A 19038-nucleotide genomic window follows, 5' to 3' on the forward strand; every position below is an offset into this window, starting at 1 on the left:
AAATAAAAAAGAAAACATATTAAATATATTAAATTAAGGGTAAAATAGGTAATACTATATCAAATGTTCAGACAAATTTAAAGAGGATCTTATAAAAAAAGACAAACCCATTCAAAAAATTAAATATTATAATAAGGGACGGAAGAAGTAATTGCTCTTTTAAATATAATACTCTGATTTATTTCTTCTTTTAAATTTATAATATGTTCTCAAAAATATTTTTATTAATTGTAAGATATTTTTACTCAAGTATAGTTTTAATGTACATGGAATAGGGGTAATTTAAGAAAATCAATACATATTTGTTATAAATAACTAACTTGATAATTTTTTTTAATCTCTCCAAATTAGTTATCTAGTTTTTATATTAAGAACCAGAGGTAGTATATATAATAGTTTTTTAAGTAGAATTTCTTCCTTCCATGATACATGAACTTTCAATCTTAATTAAAAGAATGTTGAAATCAGATTCATTATTCTTTAACTAAGTTCATCGAATGTTTTTTTTTTTTTTATGATAATCGCATGATGTTTGAATTCTTAGATATCTATGTGGAAAACTTGGCAGTGCTATAAAATTTTGATTCATTTCTGAGTAGAAGCATTATTGCTAGTTGTGCACATGCCTCCTGATTGGTTTCTCCTTTCGTTGTTTTGGTTAAGACTAATAAATTCAATTGCCTAATTAGTACTCATCCGGTTCTTAATATAGGACCCAGTTGTTGAGTTAATTTTGGTCCTAAATATAAGACACATTTCTCATATTTATTAATTTTCTCTAAATTATCCCTATAGATACTCCCTCAACCATAATCAAGTAGAAGAGGGAGATGGAGTATTAAGAAAGATTATTATGATATTTTAGGAAAAACATATTACATTTTTTATAATTAACTAATTTACCTAACTTTTTTAATCTAATCAAATTAGTTAAATAAGTCTTATATTAAGGATCGGAAGAGTACATCATTACTGTGTTTTTCATATTTCAAATAGTCATTTATTTATACGTAATTAGTAGGCACTCTCTTTATATCATTTGTGCATTGTCCACGAGAGAGTATATTTAATTAGTTGTTTATTGGGCATAAAAATTTACATTTATCTTTTATTCACATGATGAATTACTTGAATACATGTACCCCACTCTGTATTCATAGAAACATATATATGCTTGTATTTATTTCATAAATCAATGAACATGCATCTTATTCTTTCACACATGGATACATGCACATCAATTTATTGAGTGAGTGAATCAGCACAAAATTTAGTCGGCGAAAAAGAAAAAGAAAAAGAATCAACACAAATTTTAAAATTAGGAATTAATTAAATCACATTACATCGTACTCATCTCCCCATGCACAATCGGAAGGAAGATGAGAAATCTTTAAACATATTCATTGTATTTAAATTGAAATAAGTTAATGATCATCATCCTCCGGCTAAACTCCTTAATGTTACTGCACGGAGTATAATGTTGTAATTCTACTTTTCTATTTTCACCATTCTCTTATACTGGATCTAAAACATAAAATAGAGGCCTGGCAAAAAAAATTAATGAGTGAGGGAATAATTAAATGAATCAGTAAATTATATTATATTGATCACAAATAAACACACAAACATTTAAGAATAAACCTTGTAATTATTCATCGGTCTCAATTTCTGTTTATCATCGTCATTATATTTTTGTATAAAAAAATTTAGATGAATTGGATCTCAAATAACAAATTATTTACTAACAATATCCTCAAACTGATAATAAAATTTGAATATGAACTAATAACCTTACGGGTTAGAACTAATCACCTTGTAACTCATGAGTAGCTAATTTTTATTGGCATCATTATTATTTATTGTTAACCGAATCTACTTACGTTTTTTTATTTTTCGCCTACAAACGTACATTTTTCACTTTGCTCGGTTTAGAACATAGGGCTACGGGAACAAATAGGCCTGTTTCGTTCTTATGGGCTAAGCCCATTAGGGATTCAATCCGAGAGCACTGTTGCTCTTAAATAAACCAGATTTCAAAACCCATCCCTAAAGGGCTTAGGACCAGATCCGAAGATTCTAACTTCTTAATTTTGGGAGAATAACCATAAAATTGGAACGTAATTACTTAAAAAACTTAATAATAACATAGTAACATATAATAACAAGTTTCAGCGTAAAAAAATGACTACTTCTTATTTGTGATTGTGATTGTGATTTTTTTATCGTTATTTTCTTTCATAGTAACTCTTTAATGAAAAAAAAAAAAGATTTGAAAATTTCAAATGGGAAAGCTAGCATGTCTCTAAGCAGGGTGGGGGCAAAACACAGTGGAGTTACATAAATAAAACAGTGAAGCAGACTCATATCTCTCTGCAAGTTTTACTGCTGATGTGTGATGTGAGCATCAAGCAGTACTTGAGAGATGAGAATTTAAGATACAGATGAACAAGTGTGGAGTAAGGCATTGGACGAGACATTTGCTATAATAATTTAGTATTATTAGCGGTTGCTATCTTCTTCAGTTCCCGAAATACTTGTGTTGCCTCTGCATCAAACCCACCTGCAAACTGAATCCCCTTCCCACTCGTTAGCTCCATAAAGCCACAAACTCCATTAACTACTGCTAAGCCTTTTTCCCATTCCTCTAGACATATTAAAAAACCCCCAGTATAATTATAATACGTGGAAATTTGTTTTTTTTTCCTCAATCAATTTTACTTGCTTTAATCATCACCATTATACTAAAAATATGAAATATTAAGCGTGGTGAGTGGGACCTACCTGGTGGACTCTGAAAGCAAACCTGACTCCTTGAAGCAGCAGGTTGTCTTCCTGGGAGGCTTCGTTACCCACCAATTCCTTTGTCACCCGCTTCATATACTCCTTCGCCACCCTCAATGAGCTTAACTTCATCTGCAATATATATGCATCACCCAGATTCAATTATTTCCATTTTTCCATTCAAACGCATGCAAAAAAATGTATGTCATTGCTATCAAAAAAGAAAGAGAGAAAGGAAGGAAAGAAAGAAAGGAAGGTACATGTATGCCATTGAAATGATGATTCTTCTGTCAACATTGTGCTACATGAACTCTATCACTTTGTCAACTGTAGATGTTTTATCTATTGCAAGTCTGCCTTTTAATCAAAGTTTACCACTTATCAATTCTGATATCGACATTTTGTATTACATGCAAATTCAAATTCAAGTTTTTCCAGTGATATTTATTTCAAGTGTATTCCTCACTTATCATAAACATGTTGGACAACGTTATCTTTCGGGACAGAGAAAGTTGCGGTAGATACATTTTGGAACATCTACTTCCTTTACCGTCGGAGGCTCTTAGAATTTATGCTGATTTGGGTAACTCAACAACAAAAGAGTTTTCAATACTTCAAAATCAATCTTTCCGTAATAAAATATTCTTAATTATACGTACTTTTTGATACGCATACCAAATATACGTACTTTATAACTTAGAATCATTTAATGCATCACTTGGTTTACTGCTTGTTTATAATTTGCTCCAAAAACCAAATTAGATATGTAATGAATAAGTAGACAAAAAAGGCAGAAGTTTATTTATCTTCTCATATATTTTTACCATCAAATTATCTAATCATATACCATAATCATAGCTCATTAACTTAAAAGTTTTCAATGTAGTGCTGGTTGAACTTTAATAACAAGTCTACAAGACATGGTATCATGCACTTATGATCTGATCATCTGAAAAATTTTGAATTTCTTGAATATATTGTACTATTTATATAATAATATACTATTCAATTGCATAATACTACTTCCGTTTTTTAATATAAGAACTAATTTGATTTTTAATTTGTTCATAAATATAATATTCCAATCCACTTTATCTTTCATATTTATCTATTTTTTCTAAAGTAATCCTTATAGTAGTTACACATGTTAAATGTCTAATCAAGTAATACTTGATTAGCAAGGGTATTTTAGGTCAGATAACATCTATTTATTACAATAACTAATTTAACTAATTTTTTTAACCTACTCAAATTAATCAACTAGCTCTTATATTAATTATGGGAGAGAATAAAAAATATCTCGTATCAATCATCAAAATCCATGTATTTCTGGTGTGATTTGGCTCTGTTCTGCTTCTGGTAGCTATTTGCAGAATGCAGATCATGAAACTATGAAGCAGAGTCGCGCGTACCTGACCGATAAGGCCTGTGTCCAGCATCCATTCCCAAGGAATATGAAAATTTCTGTACCGTTTGCAAGCAGTCTCCCCCGTCCTCTCCGTATTGCTCACGCTTCTCTCCAATCTGCACATTCAAAATCACAAGTAAATCTGTCGATTAATCTCCCGCATTTCATACACTCACCAACTTTTAGCTCGACATTCTAATTAATTTTGTACTTGCTCGCCTGTCTTGCAGTGATTGCATCCTCTTCAACGCCTGCCCCGCCGCCTCTTTTGGATTGTCTTCGAACGATGATACCTCGTATTCCAGGTTCTTCAGATCTCGGTAGCTACACGCAGCTTCACGAAGTGCGTCTGCTTTCTTCTCTGGCCACTGCGGAAAATGCTTCAATACCGATCGTTCGTCCACTAACGATGATAGTTCTCCGTCCAGCCACTTCACAAATCTCTCTACCTCGCTAATGTCCGCGAATGACGTTGATTCTACTTCTTTTATTAAGAAATGGACGAATTCTCCTTGTTTTTGAACATCTGATTTTATCTGTCCATGATTGTGATTTGCATCAATGAAAAGCTCCACTTGTTTATTGATGCAGATATATGATAAAAAAAAGTGAGAAATCAAATACATGCGCTCGCGCGCGCACAGAATGAGATGCTAACACTCTATCATCCAGACGCTGCTAGTGTAAATGCAACTTACGGCGGAGAGAAACGTTGAGCGGTTTTCAATTTCCTCTATCATGTTTCTGGTAAATGCAACCGCCATGACGCCATTGGGATTTCCTCTGTTCTCCATGTTTGCGTCCTTTCTTGTGAGCGAACGATACAATTCTATCACTTCCGGCACGCGACGCACCGCTTTCAAGCCGAGCAATGATTTTGGTGGTGCCGGAGGGGGCGGCGGTGCTGTTATCGCTGACCCGTTCATCACCTTCTCATCCTTGCCGGAAGCGAGAGTGGTACAGGCTGGCTTTGGAGGAGGAACGGGCACTTTTACTGCTCTTAATTCCTTTTTGGGTGCTGATTCCGACAAATCTGGCTGCTTCGTAGGCAAAATCTCATCGTCAAGACTCACATCCGAATTATTATTGCCATCCATGGAGTTCTGTATCTTCTTCCAGAGTATGCTCTTTCTCTCAATGTTGTGTGCTTTGAAAGAAGCTATCTGTGCCTTCAAACGATTCACTTCTTGTCTGAGCTCTTGGTTTTCCTTCTCCAGTATCTCATTCCTCGCCATTTGAGGTTCAAGGTTCTTCTTCATCTGGGAATCGGTCTCTGCCTTAGTCATTTTTTTCTTAGAATTTTTTTTTGACTGAATATGGTTATGGAAATGATCTTTTATATCTCGTCTTTCTTTTGAAGGAAGGTTGGTACGTTCAAAGGTGATCCCTGCAGCACTGTCCCTGGTGATCTTTTCTCCTTTTAGACATGGCGAGTTCGTTGGCATTGGTAAGGGTACTTTGGACACTTCACAACTTCCATTTTATTTTTTTTCACTTTGATATAAGGTCTCATTATGATGCCTTTGTAGTGAATCTTTTTTGTTTTCTAGATGAGAGATTACTTGGACTTCCGGTCAGTCACTACAATGTGATAGCTGTCCTTAGAGTGTCCAGTTAGGTACAACCTTAAATTCATTCGTCAAATCTACATTGCTTCATATTTATTTCTCTATCTTCTACAATTTCTTTCATTTTGAGTATTACTGGACAAGATTAGACTGCCAAGAACATCTATCAAGGTCATCTGTCGTACTTGTGGCTATATTCTAAAACATCAATAGAATTATAATTTTAATTTGTGACGACAATACGTTTAATAACTCACATCATTAGTCAGCAGTGAGTTAAATCCCCGGGTTTGGACTTTGGAGTCACATTTTTAACTTACATGTTTGAATCGTGGCAAAAGCAGAAGTCAGTACCGAACTGATAGCAAAATTCTAACCTCCTTGCAAGGAACCCTATTCTTTGCAAATCTGTATTGTCCAAGTGCAACCTTTGAAATGGGGAGAGTTGGGAACCTGGGTCATTCTAGCTTTCATTGTGATGGTCGCCTTTCAACTTTTGTAAAATCACCGACCTTCTTCTTAGGGTGGCATTCTTTTTCCTTTTTGCTTGTGAAGCAAAGAGAAGGAAAGGACAAAGGAAGGTAGGAAATGTTATAGTAGAGAGGCTCAGGACTGAGGAGGGATAAATATTTACTCGGAAAAAAAGTGAAAGGTGCTGATTATAACAGCGCACCACATGACATCACTGTGAAAATTCCTTCTTTTTTTTTTTTTTTTTCATAATGCATGACGTTTCTTACTTTCGTTCCTTTTCACCCCTTTTTTCCTTCCTACTCTTTTGCAGAGGCTTCAAACCCCTATTAGTTACTCAGCAAGAACTCAGTGTGAGCGTGCAATGACTGAAAATACGGGAATTGAGAGAGTGAACAAGAATACAGATGCGGAGATTGGTTGAGTGGTAGTTGAGCCTAAGCTTCTCAACTCATTTAACAACATTCAAGGCACTCGAATCATATATTAAACCTGAAATACGTTTTCAAATTATTATCTTAAATTTTATTATATCATAAATGTTTGACATTATTGTATTTAGTATCCTGTCAATATTTCCTAGTCTAGAAAGGACTCATTAATCACTGAAGCTATCAACTTTTTCTTTTTCTTTTTCTTTTTTTATTTCTTTACTAAATCCACCTCTGTTTTAGATGCAACTCTTGGTTTGATAATGGCTTCTCGTGCTACTTTTGGCAAAGCTATTCCCTTCATGTTACTGTGAGAAAGAAATCAAAAGGGACACAAAATAACAAAAGAGAACCCGCAGGAAGAGACAAAGCATCAGCAACATAAAGCATTATAGCAATGCAGGTTAAGGCATCGACATCGAGCACCATAAGCTTAAATGCTACCCGTTTATAAGGACGCAAGCAGCCTGCTCGACCCAATTCTTTCTTCTTACTTTCGCTGCATAAGTCGTAGTGGGCTCGGATCCATCAGTCTTTGCATACAGTGACATTCATTTCAACTGTTGGATTTGTACTCCTCCTATCCCTATCGGGATTGTGCTTTAAAGGGTCATATGGCTATGCGCATCCATTCAAAATGTAATGTGCAAGGCAGCGATGATTAGTTTTTTTGGTTGTCCTGAAGGGAGTCGGTTGCAAGTCTATTCTATCTTTTTCTCTTTTTCTTTTTCAATGCAGCCAAATCAGAAAAGAAGGATTGGAGGAAAAAAAGCCCTGATTTGAAATAAATATCACCGTCAACGTAATTAGGAATTCTTTTTTTTTTTTTTGTAAAATATATAGTACTACTGCCCTAAGAAACAGGGAAGTTGTCTACACCTCATGGAAAATTCGGGATTATCAATGTACAGTTAAAGTGCATTTATTGTGCAGTTGGAGCAGTGTGGTTGTTTTGAAGAGGGATAATGAATCGCCGGTCAGATACTTGCAACACTAATGTTCGACTTTCTGTTTTGAATGACGTGATCTTTAGTAACAGGATATTTGAATGAAACCAAATTATAGTTTAGAGAATAGTTTTTAGAGAATAAATTCTTGGAAGAAGAGATTTTGTGAAAAAGTAATTCTGATAAAGTGATAGTATTTGGATAATTATTATTAGAAACACTTTTTATATATACAAATTACTAAAAAAAAAGCATAAGTTAATATGATAATTACATAAAACATATATTATAATATATTTTAAGTTGAAGGAATAAAATTATTAATAATATATTTTTTACCAACATAATTAATAATACATAAGATAATGTAATTAATAAATAAATAATTAATATGTGTATATATATTTATAAAATATAAGATTAAATATATTTATAAAAAAATTAAGGAGTGTTAAATTTATATTATTGTTGAGATCTACTTTATTAGGCATAGTCACATTCTCCAATTTGAGCCAGAAGCAGAATGGATTCACTTTTTCCAAAACCATGGTTTTGGGTTCCAAAACTATGATTTTAACCCAAACTATAGTTTCGGATAATGTGTGCCTGTTTGGATGATTTTTTTCTCAAACCATAGTTTAGTTTACTATCCAAACATGGCCAACATCGAAGTTTGGTTCTATCATTGACGTATTTAACATTTTTTCAATTTCAATTAATATTAAATTTTATCACAAGATATAGTGAGCCAGCCCCGGCACCTATCACGCACGTGAGCTTTCAACCTGAGCCCGGCATGTGACTTCTGCATGTGAGATGTGACGTCCATTTTGGGGCACTTACCATATTGAATTATTGATCAATTGGGTGGGTTGGGGGTCCCTAGATATTTTTTTTTTCTCGCAAGGATCTTAATAGGCTCGGGGTATAAAAATTTCTTGAACAGAAAAGGGCCCAAGACAAACAGCCTGCATCTTTAAATTTTAGAAATATCTAGGAGAATTAAAACTCCATAATTTATGCCGTGCAACAAAATTGTAGAAATACTCAACTAACTCCAGTTTTGGAAAACACAAGACTGAAATAATACTCATCTTTTTTGGTGGACTATGTCATAATAAAAACTTCTTCGTTTATCAAAAAAAAAAAAAAAATCTTAGGTGGAACTGCAAAGCCAGAAGCATGCTATTTGCTGGTTGATTCTGGCTAGATGGTTTCTCTTATTGAGGATTTGGAGGGCGGCTATTGGCAGCACACACCCTTGAGCCCCACTCAAGAAGTTCTTTGCTGGTATCATCCTTGTGAACAATCACTTCAATGAAGCACAAGCAATCTTTCTTCTCACCCATCGCTGTTTCAATTGCTGCGATCAGCTCCTGTTCATTGCGGGCCTGTTACAGAACACCATACAAATATTAATTCACTTTTCTTAAATGTGACACCAAATTTACCATTCAATTTTAAAAACAGTGAACTCTTGTCGCAAATTAACCTTTTGTGTCCAGCAATTTCCTTCACCATTGTGGATTGCATCCACTAACCCTGTGTAATTCCAGTTCTTGATCACATTATAAGGACCATCATGGATTTCAACTTCTATAGTGTATCCACCGTTGTTTATTAGAAAGATGATGGACTTCTGATTATTCCGCATCATTGTTGACACATCTTGTGCAGTCACCTGCCGGTCAAAATCCTTGTAAGAGCTTTGGAAACGATCAAAAAGAAAAATGGCCTTTGACAGTGACAACCAATGAAGGCTATACAACAAAATTAAAGCTCCGACTTATTCATCTATAACCTCCAACTTGGACTACATGGAGATTATTGAATATTGGAAAGGTCATGAATATCGTAGAGTTGCTTCCAATCCCTAATTTAATTTTCAACCTTACAAGTGGGATGACTGACCTGAAAACTTCCATCACCAATGCAAGCAATGACACGTTTGTCAGGTACAGCCTGTGCATATCCAAGTGTTGCCCCAACAGACCACCCAATTGAGCCGTACTGCATTTGAAATTCATACCTGCAATACCAACTTATTTTCTTTTTTTGTTACACTCAAATAATTCAATAAAGCCCCATGCATGCATGTAGACTGAAGGTTTACTTACCCACATCCTTTTGGTAATTTCAGCTTCTGGCAATTAAACCAGGAATCTCCCGTCTCAGCAATCACAGCAGTGTCAGAAGAAAGCATCTTCTGGATGTGCTGGAAAAGAACATTAACCCGCAGAGGCTCAGTAGGTTCACACTTGGGAGGTTTACCGTCTGGGACATAGATTCTGGTGTAGTTTTCATATGCAGTTTCGTTCTTGTTCAACTTTTTCGCTAATGCCTGAAGAAAGTCCTTCATTAGTACACAACCAAAAGCGGGGCCATTAGAGACTACAACACGATCTGGTTGCACAATGACTGCCTTCTCCTTCTTAAGGAGTAGAGAGTATCCTACAGAGCTGTAATCATTGAAGATTGGTCCAACAAATAAGTATGCATCAGCTGATTCAACAATCTCAGCACAAAACGCAGTGCTCACGGCTCCCCAGTAAGTCCCTATGAAGTGAGGATGGGTCTCTGGAACCAGTCCTTTCGCTGATGGCATCGACGCAATCGGATAGCCACAAGCATCCGCCAATTCAACAAAGGCCTCACACGCTTTCGCCACGCGGAGTTTTGGCCCTCCCACAATGACTGGCTTCACCATTTTGTTCAGGAAAGATGCAGCAGCATCAACAGCTGCGTCAAGCCCCATCTTGTTGCTCAATCTGTATTTGCATATGAATAAAACCTGAGTGCCTTTTGCATTTTTTTCTTTCTCCCATTTCCACAGAATAAATTCCTGGAGGGAAAAAGCTTCTGAGCAAAGAAATTACCTGGGAGACAGAGCAAAAGGAATAGGATCTCTGCTAAAAGTTGGATGTGGAATTGCAGGCAAGTTACAGCTAATGCTAATGTAGACAGGCTTGCTTTCTCTTAATGCGGTAGAAATTGCTCTGTCAATTTGTTCATGAGCGTCTTCCAAATTGTTTACCACAGCCTGCGAATACATGACATCAATGCAAGTTTTACGTGTTTCATTTATTGGAAATTCGCCAATCTGAAAATATCATCTCCATCTATGGTAAAAATATAGTCATTAAGCAGTATAGGCGGAAAAGGAATTTCGTCTAGAAGATCAAGATAGATCACTCTCCTATATATCACAAGAAAAAGCTTCCATATCAAGAAAATTATACTCCTCCGGTTCTTAATATAGGATCCAATTCTTGAGTTGGTTTTGATCCTAAATATAAGACCAATTTCTTATATTTATCAATTTTCTCTAAATTATTCTCATGGATAATTCCTCAACCATAATCAAGTAGAAAAGGGAGAGAAGGTATTAAGAAAGATGATTATAGTGTTTTAGGAAAAATGTGTCACTTTTCTTATAATTAACTAACTTCTTTAATCTAATCAAATTAGTTAAATAGGTCTTATATTAAGACAAGAGGAGTAACATTTTGCCTCCAAAATTGTTTCAATCAGTTAAGGATATTTGTTCACAATCATGTTAGTATTTTATTGGAAAACAACCCTATTGACTCTCACAGCTGAAACGGATCCGGGCCGCATGAAGCTTTTGTGATGAGATGATTGCTAATGTGCTATCATTAGGACGCGGGTCTTCAAATTACGATCCAATCTTAATTTTTTGTTATACGGCATGCATTGTTTGTCTCAGCCTCGCAAACAACTAATGAAATAGCCAAGATAAATTAGCAATTTACCTTTTCTTAGTCTGAAAATAAACGAAGTTACCTGAAAGCACGTCACAGTTTGGAAACATCTGAGCTCTTGGCTGAAATCAGGCAACCCAATGGTATGATGGAGAATTCTATTAACTCCATAATCGTTGGTATTCGGACCCCCAACAATGCATATGACCGGAAGGTTCTCACTGTAAGCCCCGGCAATGGCATTCAATACGCTAAGCCCACCCACAGTGAAGGTCACAACACAAGCTCCAACTCCACAAGACCTGGCATACCCATCGGCGGCATACCCAGCATTGAGCTCGTTGCAGCACCCAATGTTCGTGAGCTCTGGCTCAGCAATCAGGTGATCGAGAAGCGTGAGATTGAAGTCGCCGGGCACGGAGAACACATCTTTAACGCCGATTTGGACGAGGCGGCGAGCGATGAAGCGGCCGAGAGTGGCATCGCAGGAGGCTGAAACAGGAGGAGAGGGAGCGTCTTGGATGGGAGCAGAGCCGTTGTTGGGAACGGAACCCACATTGTTGTTATTGGGTTTGGTGGCGTCTAGAGAACCGATCATGGTGAACTATGTGATGAAGAAGATGAATAATGTTGCAGAGAATGAAGATGACGACGGTGATTGAAGAAGCATGAGGGAAAGGAAGAGATGAGGTCGTAGACATGAGGCGAGAGTGAGGGAAGAGCGGAGATGTGCGTGAAACAAGGAAAGAGACTCGTTCCCAACTGCCAGTAACACCATCAATGTACATGGCAGTGAACCACAGTCCTATTTCAACTTTCAAGGCGAGAGATTGCTACGCTACAAAGGAGGAAACTTTCCAATCCATGCAAGTTTTCGTATTTCCTTTCTTTTCTTTTCTCTTTTTCCTGAGCCGTTAGAAAATAACTGACTCAGCCATGGCGGCAACGACAAGGTGTCCAGCGAATAAAAGGGAGGAGGGCAGCTAAGGATATGAAAAAAAAATTAATATTATTTTCCCTATCAAATTAAATCTCTATCACGAATCGAATTTTTAAATTTAATATTTATTTTTCCAATACTGAAATTCTTTAAAAAATTATTATTATCAAAATGCCCCGCATTTTTTTTTAATATGAGGCTCCTGGACATGTGCTCGAAGGATTGGGGTCCTATGCTTTTCTACGAGAGAAAATACCCAAAAAAATTTTCATTGACTTTTGGTATATATTTCACATTATCACATATTTATCATTTAGTTCTTTCCCTTTAGTTATTTTATATAACGGAGGAATTGTTGAGATTGACTTCAATTAATAAATGCCCAGCCCATAACAATTTCATCCAAGGGCCAATGCCCCATTACAATTTCACCCCCTGCAAGCACAGGATAATGTGAAAGACAACAGGTCGTCAAGATGGAAAAATGGAATATGCACATTTTTTGTGCTAAAAATTTGTCAGTGTAATCTGTTTTCTCGTAAGAAACAAATTTTCAGATTACACAATAATACACAAATGATGAAATTTTGACATCTAATCTCTCTAAATCTTCGGCTCGTAGAAGTCTTAGTCACTTATAAATCACCCTTCAGAAACGCTGATCCTTGTCTACTGTGGACAACAAGTCTCTGCACAAAAGGTTATACGTAGTAAATCATGCCAACCTCTAGCAAAGAAGTATTTGGCACATTCAGGATAACGTCAGGCTCTCTGCAATTCTTGCTTAAAAATGCAAAAACAACATCTATGGCTAGTTTTTTCAAGATGGAAGATGATTTCTTTGCCTTGGCATGGGAGTGTCCAAGTATGTAGGCCACTCCAGACTCCTTGGCCTTCAGAATCTGCAGAGACTCTTCTTTTAAGAGAGATTCTTCAAGATGGTCATCATTGTCATTCTTCACCACTCGCAACTGACTTGAAGATGAAATCATGTTCTCTTCACCATATGAGTTTTCAAGATATGTGGACAATTCATGTGTTGATTCGGGCACACATTCCTCAGTTTCCACAAATTGGACTATCCCAGAAAGCAACTTATTCTCAAAATTATAGTTCTCTTGCTGTAGATCCTTGTAACCATACCTGACAACACAACGGAACATACCATATTCCTTCGGGCCAACCCGGCTAATGAGCAAGCGTTCATTCTCACAAACATGAGGGATCTGAACAGATTTGATGCAGACAAAGACAAGCACCTGATGGAATGCAGGCAAATTTGTAACAAAATGGCCAAAAATGGCAGGGATGCCGGAAGCCAGATTAGTGTAGATGAATCCCACCCCAGGCACACGGGCGATTCCTAGGGAAGGTCCTAAAGAGAGTATCCTGCTCATTGAAACCTTGTTTTCCACATCAAATTGGTGTTTCTTCATTGTTCCGTAGTTCCAAGTATACATTATGCCCATGAAGATTAAAGCTAGCACAAGAGGGATCCACCCTCCTTCAGGGATCTTGCAAATGGAAGCAGATATGTAAAGTAGTTCAATTGATCCAAACAAGAGCAAAAATATGATGGCTTTTATAATTCCTTGCTTCCACACAGTCAAAATAACTAATATCATCAAGCAAGTCGTCACAAACATAACAGTGGTCACCGCAAGTCCTGCAGATAAAGCAAAATATGTAGTTTAATTTGCTCACCAATAATTTCACATATCTTCACCATAATGGAAAAGAATATTACCGTATGCATGACCAATCATGTTTGTATCCCTCAGACCAATAGTGACAGCCAGACAAAGGCACATCAAGATCCAGTTGATTTCAGGAATGTATATCTGCCCATAAATTCGACTGGAAGTATGAATAATCTTCACCCGGGGAAAACAATTCAATGCACAACACTGGCTTACGATGGAAAAAGTAGCAGAAATTACTGCTTGACTTCCTACAATAGCAGCAAAAGTGGCCACAATGAACACTGGCCAGAACACAGCTTCTGCAGGAAAAAACAAAAAAAGAAAAAAAGGAAGACACAATCACATAAGATGGCCGGCAATTATGTTTGGCATTTTTGGTTCGCTTAAAATATTTCTTGCCTGGTATAGCTTTGTAAAAACTTCTCTGAATGTCTTCGTGGTGCTTGGAGAGGAATGCAGCCTCACCCATATATGCCAGAATCAGGCAGGGATATACAATACAAGTGAAAGCTATCTGAGATTAAAGCGCAATTTTAAGATCAGAATTTCTCTCCAGTAAGGTAAGGCACCCGCATCATGTTAGATAACAAGATTCTCAGTTTACCTTTATTGAGGGTGCAGAAAAATGACCCATGTCAGCAAACATTGTCTCCACACCTGAGACAGTATCACAGAGGAAGATATCAAAGCTGTGTCAAAAGTTTTGTATTGCATAGGAAAATATCAAAACAGCTTCTAGAGCTCTTATTTGGCTGATATTAGAATTAACCTAACTGTGTGAGGAGTGTTTATGGTACCTGTGATTGAAAGAACCACTCCCCCCAGTGAGAGCCATCCTTCAATGCCTGTGGTCCTGATGAACCTCGACAGGTAAACAGGAGAGAGTGCGCGATATATTTGTGGGTTCCAATGGAGTATATTGTATATACCAATACCACTGATACACAAAAGCCATGCTGCAACAACTGGGGCAAACAAGAAAGCAACTCTGTGTGTTCCATGATGTTGAATGGAGAAAAGGCCCACTAAAATGACACATGAGATTATAACTATATAATCTGCAAGAACAGCCATATGGTGTTTAATAGATAGTGAGTGGCTACATATATGAAGGAAGCTTGCTGGACTTTAGTCTTACTTTCATGTAGATGACTGATTTTAACTTGAACTCCTGAAACTGCAGAAAGAACTGAAAGACACATCTAAAAGTCAATGCTACCACTAAACACTGGAGCCGATACAAAATCTCATAGAATGTGAACAAAACGCAGGAAAGTAAGAAAGATAGATCCAAGAACATCGCAACATTACGTTCACTCACTCAACAAATATGCGATATATCCAAAAATTAATAACCAGCTGCCAGAAGAAAGGTTAATGATTATTGCACAATGTGTTATCAGATGATCTTCTTGCGCAAGTAATGCGAGATAGATGAAAGGTAAAGTGATAGCTTACAGGAGTCATGAAGTAAACATCATTATAGAAGTTCAGGGGCTGCTCCGGATCAACTACCTGATATTGCAGGAGTAATAACACCATCTCCAATTGCCATACAGGTTCCTAGCAGAACAAATATCAGCAGTCCTTTCTGGAACCTTGGGTGCTTTTCAAAGAACAACTTCAGAAGAGAAGACTGCCAGGTGTCCGCAGAGTCTTCTGTGGCATAAGCATGCAACCTCTCATCGGTGGGCTGTTGATTAAGTAACATGTTTAGCCTTGCATGCCGGCAAAGAAGAGAGTATAAGGCAAAGGTACCTCCTGCACAATTCATGAACATTTGATGCTGGTAAGATTGATTTTGTTCAGACATGACACTTTCAGAAACTAATAATTCTTAGGGGAATAAATGACAGTTCCTGCTGACTGTTTAAGCAGAATTAACTAACAGAAAATTTCTTGTGTCAGAACAAAGGATGGAAGTTACGTGTACTCAATCCTGACCCTATCAAATAACACATTATCCATGAATACAATTAAACTATAGAGCCTTTGTTCTACACGACGTCTAAGTTGAACCACACTATTCATGACTATAGACTTTTATTATGTGTATGATTTTCAAGAAATAAGTGGAGAAAAACGGAAAATATTATTCACTATTACAATGTGAGGGGGAAAACAAAGACTGTGCTTTTATCATTCTTTGATTATTCATGACATGCATCCCTTGGGTATATCCAGAAACCAGCTGAGTGATTATTGCCTGGGCAAGAACGAGATTATAAAATGTTCTATCTTCCTAAGCAACTATAATTGGCTTGGCTTCAAAAGAACGAAAAGAAGTATCAAACAGAAGCATAAAGAGTCTGACAGAGGAAATATAGAATAATGCTACAAGATTCTACCTTCACCGTTGTCATCAGCAGACATCACGATGAATACATATTTAAAGAGCGCAATAATAGTGAAAGTCCAGAAAATAAATGAAAGCACCCCAAAAATTTCCTCATCATCTTCTTTGAGGCTCAATTTCCCTGAGAAGGTTGTCTTGTAAACATAAAGAGGGGAAGTGCTGAGGTCTCCGTAAACGACTCCAAGACTTTGATAAGCCAGAGTGAGCACGGTCGCACAAGATGTCTTCTTTAAATTCTGATGCAGGAAAAACTAATGTAAGCACATATATTTAAGGATAGCTTTTTTTTTTTTTTTGGGGGGGGGGGGTGGCGCTCTGCATTAACATTCAGCAGTTGGCATTCCAACTGCTTCTACTTCTAAGCGCCAAGACCCTAATCCAGTGTTGCTTTTTAATCCATTGTCTTTTTTTTCCCCGGGACAACAATGACTATGTTAATTGAAGGCACAAATTTCACAGTAGTTCATCACCTCAACACTGATCAGCACCAACATCTAGTGATAGTATCGAAGTTCGGAGCCAATACTAGTATGATCCATATATGGTGTACAGAGAGTAGAATTCACCATCCAATACAGACGCAAACACAAGTGATTTAATTACATGTAGGCCATTCTAAAGATTGCATATGATCCCTACCAAAACCCAACCCAGCAATGTCATTCGGATATACATTACAAATACATTGATCTCTGAGTAATAATCAGTCCCACCACATTTAACTTTTAACAATCAGACCAAGAAGTCCCAGAAATGAACGGCATTACACGTCTCTAAAAATATCGGGAAACAAGAAGGCATTCGCAGAATAATGACAAGGCAGAAATTTGTTCGTAAGAAAATGATCTTGAGGGGTGATAATTCCTTAGTTCAGAGTGAAAGAAACAGAAAGAGTACCTGCTGAGATATTCCATGTTCCACAAACTGATCAGACGGGTTCATGGCTGAAAAAGAAAGAGAGAATGTAGGAAGAAGGATGAGATAAATGGTTTAGCGTAGCTATAGAGAAAAAAGAAAAGACAGAGACTTTATAGAGGGAGAAAGAAGAGAACGTAGAAGAAGAGCAGAAGTAGTAGAAAGGCAAGTGGTGTGTGTAAATACAAGTTACAAAATGCATTCAATTCTCTTCAGCTCCCTGCCTCCCTCGTTGGTTAACCAAATTGCTTCTACTACTCAATCAACCAGAGTCAAAAGCATTCCATAAAAGTTTTTTTCTTTCTGTAAAAGAATTTCATAAACCAAGCCAAGATTAAACCAAGATTATATTTTTCTTTAATATAAGCTTCGTCAGTTTTAAAGTATTAATAACTTTATCGCCAGTGATACTTCTCGAATATAATATGTCTTCATCGCTATGCTTTCACGAATACGGATTCAGCCAACATTCTCAGCTCATCGTGCAGTCCAGGGAATTTCATATTGAGAGGACTGACAGTATTTTTTTGAAAAACAAAATAAAAAATCTGCGTGACTGTTTTTTCCTTTAAGAAAAGTTTTTCCCTTTAGATTAATAAGGTTCTTACTGAAAGTTTCAACTATAACATTAATATTAAACCATGTTGCATAATATATTCGTGCTGTCCATTCATCTAATACTAATACACCTACGGTATAAGGGAAGAAAAACAAAAACTGAGTTAAATTCATGAGCGTGAATCTGGCATCATGTTGAACTGGATTAATCAAACTGTATACTAATGGTGTATAGACTATAATTGTAGGTAACTAATCCCAATTCATAGGAAATTTGTTTTTGTTCTGTTTCGTTTAGTTGTTTGACGGCAAAAAAAAAAAAGAAAAAAAGAAAAAAAAAAGAAGGAATTTACTTTAGAAAGCGAGTTGCCGAATTTTAGCATCATTGATAACGCTTGACAAGCTAACATGCTCTAAGTCCTAGCTTTCTGGACCATTAAGTTATAGCCTCTAGTATCCTTATGGGTATGACTTCAAACACGACTCGAGAAGCTGGTCGTGTAGTTAAGGCCTCCAAATTTGCTTCAACATATCAACTTTTTTGTATAAAGAAAAGAAAAGAAAAGACTGAATATAAATCCAGTATCCAATTTAGAATTCTATTTTTTTTTAAATTTGAAATTAAACTGAGATATTGTCAAAGGCGATTGTAATTTTTGGGCACCATGTGTATCTCTCTGTCTCTCTCTTCTAAAAATTTCACCTCAAAGCATAACAAGAGTTCTCTTTCAACACTAATATGCTGGTATTTAGGTTAATGTAGTTTCAAGTCAATTAACTTATGGAAAAATTCTAAAAAAATGACTGTTGAATTTCAAAATGACTTATTGCTCCAGTCACATTCTATCTATACGGAGACTAACAAATTAAAAATAAAATTATAACTTATCCCATAAGCTAACTATTCAATCTTCGATCGTCCCACAAATATAACAAGATCAAGAATAATTGATTTTGTAGAAGTTGAATTATGTTATCTTTTTTATAAAAAAAAAATAAAGAAAGGTCAGCTACTGACACCCATAACCTATATGATTGAGATGCCCTGCTAATTAGAAGAGAAGGCCAAAAAAAAAGGAAATAAAATAATTGAGCAAGAAATAAGAAAGAGGATAAAGCCAAAATAGACGATTTTTCATATATGCAGGAGTACTTTTTCCCCCATATATGCAAGATTAACCTTTGAAGTTGGAGAATTTGTAAAAGTATGAAATGTAATGTTTTTCCTTCAAAGCAAC

The 19038-nt window shown here is 36.3% G+C and overlaps 3 protein-coding genes across 6 annotated transcripts; all 3 read right to left on the reverse strand.

The window, feature by feature from the left end:
• Window positions 1-2276: 2276 nt before the first annotated feature.
• Window positions 2277-5539, reverse strand: LOC114740671 (protein CHUP1, chloroplastic). The gene is made up of 5 exons (XM_028928873.1): window positions 4888-5539; window positions 4409-4725; window positions 4194-4305; window positions 2782-2913; window positions 2277-2567 (listed from the first exon to the last, which is right to left on the reverse strand). Exons 1-5 carry the CDS (start codon window positions 5473-5475, stop codon window positions 2481-2483), a joined length of 1236 nt encoding a protein of 411 aa, XP_028784706.1. The 5' UTR covers window positions 5476-5539; the 3' UTR covers window positions 2277-2480.
• A 3011-nt stretch (window positions 5540-8550) lies between these two features.
• On the reverse strand, window positions 8551-12031 carry LOC114740697 (pyruvate decarboxylase 1-like). The gene is made up of 6 exons (XM_028928907.1): window positions 11411-12031; window positions 10483-10646; window positions 9724-10374; window positions 9518-9635; window positions 9099-9287; window positions 8551-8997 (listed from the first exon to the last, which is right to left on the reverse strand). The coding sequence occupies exons 1-6, from the start codon at window positions 11924-11926 to the stop codon at window positions 8827-8829; spliced, it is 1809 nt and encodes a 602-aa protein (XP_028784740.1). The 5' UTR covers window positions 11927-12031; the 3' UTR covers window positions 8551-8826.
• A 686-nt stretch (window positions 12032-12717) lies between these two features.
• On the reverse strand, window positions 12718-17365 carry LOC114740573 (potassium transporter 1). Of its 4 annotated transcripts, none has more exons than XM_028928738.1 (10): window positions 17225-17365; window positions 16320-16563; window positions 15487-15732; window positions 15110-15160; window positions 14769-15029; window positions 14576-14628; window positions 14371-14485; window positions 14209-14270; window positions 14016-14109; window positions 12718-13934 (listed from the first exon to the last, which is right to left on the reverse strand). In XM_028928738.1, exons 1-10 carry the CDS (start codon window positions 17267-17269, stop codon window positions 12970-12972), a joined length of 2136 nt encoding a protein of 711 aa, XP_028784571.1. In that variant the 5' UTR covers window positions 17270-17365; the 3' UTR covers window positions 12718-12969. The 4 variants fall into 4 exon arrangements, with proteins under 4 accessions (XP_028784571.1, XP_028784570.1, XP_028784569.1 ...); XM_028928737.1 differs by having other exon boundaries at window positions 14185-14270; XM_028928736.1 differs by having other exon boundaries at window positions 14016-14270.
• Window positions 17366-19038: the final 1673 nt, after the last annotated feature.

The sequence above is a fragment of the Neltuma alba genome, unplaced genomic scaffold (genome assembly GCF_004799145.2).
Source record: "Neltuma alba isolate B1F8T4 unplaced genomic scaffold, ASM479914v2 tig00003186_pilon, whole genome shotgun sequence".
Classification (NCBI taxonomy): domain Eukaryota; kingdom Viridiplantae; phylum Streptophyta; class Magnoliopsida; order Fabales; family Fabaceae; genus Neltuma; species Neltuma alba.

Coding starts and splice junctions, on each gene's coding strand:
- LOC114740671 (XM_028928873.1), bottom strand. CDS start 5,475: ATGACTAAGGCAGAGACCGATTCCCAGATGAAGAAGAACCTTGAACCT. Junction 4,726..4,887: donor GCTCAACGTTTCTCTCCGCC/GTAAGTTGCATT, acceptor AATCATGGACAG/ATAAAATCAGATGTTCAAAA. Junction 2,914..4,193: donor ACACAGGCCTTATCGGTCAG/GTACGCGCGACT, acceptor TATATATTGCAG/ATGAAGTTAAGCTCATTGAG.
- LOC114740573 (XM_028928736.1), bottom strand. CDS start 17,269: ATGAACCCGTCTGATCAGTTTGTGGAACATGGAATATCTCAGCAG. Junction 15,161..15,486: donor TATTACTCCTGCAATATCAG/GTAGTTGATCCG, acceptor TGTGTCTTTCAG/TTCTTTCTGCAGTTTCAGGA. Junction 14,629..14,768: donor AGTGGTTCTTTCAATCACAG/GTACCATAAACA, acceptor ATACTGTCTCAG/GTGTGGAGACAATGTTTGCT.
- LOC114740697 (XM_028928907.1), bottom strand. CDS start 11,926: ATGATCGGTTCTCTAGACGCCACCAAACCCAATAACAACAATGTGGGT. Junction 10,375..10,482: donor CCTTTTGCTCTGTCTCCCAG/GTAATTTCTTTG, acceptor ATGCAAATACAG/ATTGAGCAACAAGATGGGGC. Junction 9,288..9,517: donor TTGGTGATGGAAGTTTTCAG/GTCAGTCATCCC, acceptor TTTGACCGGCAG/GTGACTGCACAAGATGTGTC.